General features: G+C 40.0%; 1 protein-coding gene across 1 annotated transcript; it reads right to left on the minus strand.

Annotated features, from left to right (window-relative positions):
• masp2 (MBL associated serine protease 2) lies at positions 1–3035 on the minus strand (the record flags this gene model as incomplete). The annotated part of the gene is made up of 6 exons (XM_083675964.1): positions 1–153; positions 378–574; positions 1968–2099; positions 2443–2620; positions 2715–2937; positions 3028–3035. 6 exons carry the CDS (start codon positions 3033–3035, stop codon positions 1–3), a joined length of 891 nt encoding a protein of 296 aa, XP_083532090.1.
• Between the last annotated feature and the right edge of the window lie 896 nt (positions 3036–3931).

Consider the following 3931-nt stretch of genomic DNA (forward strand, 5'->3'; position numbering starts at 1 on the left):
TTAATTCCTGCTTGTGTACTTGATCTTCCATCCCTTATTTTTCCCAGAAGCGTCAGTCTTGAACACGACATGCACCTGGTAACTACCAGTGTCTATTCTGTCAGGTGCCGAGGTTCCACAGAATGGCCCATACTCTTGTCCCTCGGTGGAAATCTTGATAAGGGAAGGAAAATTTAGTCAAGTGAGTGAATAGGGTAAACTTGTTGTTGTATGTTTGGCTGTTGATGTATGGTTGACTGAGGTATTCCAGGGACAGCACAGCTATACATCTCCAAGGGGTGACAGGTATACTAAGACAAGTTTCTCCTAGGGGCATGAGTAGGAATACATTGTTTATTCACTAGCAGCCCTAATGTCTTTAAATGATTTGTACTAACCTTCAAGACATCATATGGACAGGGGACATCTTGGTGGCCCTCTATGTCAAATGGTTCCTGAATGTCCAGCAACACCCTGAAGCCCTCTGGTAGGAGGATAGTGTAGTCACAGTGACTCATACCAGGGTATGGACCTGGGTAGCCTGGGCTGGTCAACTCTCCTGACCTCTCAGTGAACACCTGACCACTGCATGGCACTGCGGGAGGGACACACAACCCCAGATCCAGTCAAACTGTTTGTTGGTACAGTATGGCTAATAAGTAAGTTTGTGTTTAATGGTGCACTCCTTATTTTCTGCCTCAGCCTACAGGCCCAAATATTTTTCTTTCATACTTATGTTACTGCCACTGAGTTAATTTAATTCTGTGTTAAAACCAAAGAAGATGTATACTTTAAAGTGAAAAAATATATTTTATTGGATTGAAATCATTTCTAGTTCTGACATGATAAGCAATAGGATTCATTTCAAGTGAATTATTTGTGTAGCAAGTACGCAGATGTTGTTACAGACAACAAATGGACATCTCAAGGAGGCAGAATTGCCATAATTTATATAATTAGGGATATTTGAAAGCATAATCGTTTTTGTCTATTCATCTCATGATATGTGGTGTCACTTTTTATTCTGCCGAAGAATACGAATTTACAGCACGTCCATGGCGGTAATTGTGATTAATTACCTAGCATCAGTGCACTATTAGCGTGGCAAACAGGTATCCTTTTTCAACGCCTGTTTCCAGGGTGCTTTTCCATTAGGAATCTGCAGTAATTAACCTAGCCTGGCACTGGCTGGCAGAGATCAACTACTTTATATAGCAGTGTGCTTCTTCAGACTCAAATTAGTTTGCAATCACTCCAGCTATGTAATGAGCTGCTGTGTGCTTCAATTTCACCAGCATGCCCTGCTCTGACAGGCTGTAAATTATTTGATCAATATGAAATCTGTTCTCCAGTATATTCAGAAGATGGACAGAAGGGTAAATTGCCAGTTACCATTCCCATACAAATATTTTCCCCCCAAAAGGTTACACAATACACGTGTCCTGACATTTTCTGTTCTTTGAACCCATGATTTATGTTGTTTTTTTCAGGTGAAGGACTGTTTCCTTGTGTTGCATTCAGGCACATTGTACCATAGCATGACCACCTTAAAAGAATAGGAATGTTTTAAATTGAATGTAGCCAGTCTTGTGAATGAGGGCAATCAAGTCTATTCAGGGTTGATTTCCCAACATCAAGTCATCAATTGTTGACAAGATTAATAATGAGGACATTGGCTATGAGAACATTGGTGTACATTCTACTGGATTACATTGTTAGTAGGATATATGCAATTTTCTGTCGTGAATTTATTCATTTATATTATCAATTTGTACATACACTATTTGAGTGCCAACTGTTAATTGTAAATGCAGTGCATTCATGTTTTTAGCCAATCCAAACTGAGTGCCACCATTTAATTTGTAGAAATGAATTTTAAATCAACAAATACTGTAGGGAGGATCTAAATCTGATCTTGTATGAGTAAACACTCCAATCTAAAAACATCATGGAATTTCCTGTTTTAGTGTAGTTTAAATCACCCTTACCAGTGCAGGATATGTTGTTGTCATGGAGAAGGTATCCCAACCTGCAAGTGCAGTAATAGCCACCAACATAATTGTGGCAATAATGGTCACATGCAGACTCTCCATCTACTGTGCTGAGGCACTCATTGATGTCTGCAGAAGAGGACGGAGAGAGAAGCCAGTTAATATACACACAATTCTAACTAAAGCTCTGGATGTTGTAGAATGGGGAGCAATGAATTAAGAAGATTACAAAATCAAGATTGGGGTGAATTTCCCATTGGTTTCAATGGGTATGGATCTCTCAATTTTCTCCAATTTTCTACATTTATTTTAGTTTGCTACTGCAGCAGCTACTCTTCCTGGGGTGCACAAAATTGTCCAGAGTTGGCAGCTTTATGGTTGTATCTTTATTTATCCCAGTGAGATCTCTCTTGGCCCCTGGCCAAAGCTCTGCCCAAACTCTGACAGCCACATGGTCAAAATTCTATGTCACCTTCAGAGGTGTAAAATGCTTCAAAGCCAGTGTATCTGCCTTCGTTAGAGTAGTCACTTCTGAAGACCACCGACATGACATTCTCAGCAGATAGGATGACGGTGTTTCTCGGGGCATCCTCATAGTCTTTCTCTCGTTGGCCACAAAAACGCAAGGTCTCATTGCCCTCTGCCAACACCTTGTTTTAGAGGAGTAAAAGGCACCTATTTCAACAAGGTAGCATGTGCAGGTACTGTGCATGCCGCTATGCTTCTCAAAAGGACTCTGTTTACCTGGATGTAATCATATTCACACTGGTGGGAGGGCTCCAGGCTGAAGTGGGTGAAGTAGAGTTTAACCCTGTGGCCTTTTGGGACGGTAATGTTCCACACTGTGTGATGGCTGTCAGGGTACGGGCGAGGGAAGTTGGCTGAGGTAAAGCTGCCAAATAGCCCTGTCAATTCCACGCTCAGAGATGCGGGGAGGAGGGCAGCCAGGGCAAATATACAACACACACTGGTGAAAGTGAGAGGAACATTACTGCACATTTGTATGATTCATTCAGCACAAATACTGTAAATGGCGAACAATGATAACCTACTGTACCTGTTCATCTTGACCTCAGTAGATTCCAAAGGAGCAGTAACTCATATCCTTTTGGGTCTTTTAGGACATTTGACTGACTAACTTTGAACTTGCTTGAATTTGTGCTCCGGAGGTTAATGAACCAGTGTACTGACTGACTAGCCAGCTTTGAGTAAACAAAGCATGATGGACTCAACCAATTTCTCGCTGGTCACTGTCTTTGTTCCATCCAACATCCCTGACCAGATTACCCTGTTGACTAGCAGCATCAACCTCACATATTTTAATATAACTAAAATATAACTAAAAACAAACAATCTTCTGGCATTATATGGTACTTTCACTTTAAAATACCATGTAGGATTTCCTTTTTGCTAAGATTTGTTTTAGTATGCCACAATCACAAACTTTTATTTTTGGTTTGAAAAGTGTATTTCTTAGAAACTGCTTTTTCGTAAGGATACCAAAATTAGCCACCACCTTATGTTACCTGTAACATGCATCAAACTCCTGGGAGAGTTTTTTCTAGCTAGACAGACATTGATGGTGATCAAAGCAGACCTGTGTGGCTAATTATTTATGACCCAGCTATCATAATTGCTGAGCGGTGTGATGTTTTGATAAAAATGTGAGAAACATAAATACACTGTCCTCCAACATTCATCACCGAAACATGTTTGTTTACTCTTAATTATTAGAGGAAAGAGCAATCAGCCATGATGAAAAATAAACTAAAGCAAGGAACGTGTTTATGATGAATGGACACAGATTGCATCACAGGGAGAAAAAAAGTTTTTAAACTCTGCACCTGTATTGTGGTAATTACCATGAAAGCAAAATGTATTAAAAAGGCTTTTGTACCATGAGAGCTTTTCACTCCTTGTGTTATCGCAGAAATAATATAATTTTAGCTGTTATTAAAAAG

The sequence above is a fragment of the Argentina silus genome (assembly GCF_951799395.1).
Source record: "Argentina silus genome assembly, chromosome: 8".
Classification (NCBI taxonomy): domain Eukaryota; kingdom Metazoa; phylum Chordata; class Actinopteri; order Argentiniformes; family Argentinidae; genus Argentina; species Argentina silus.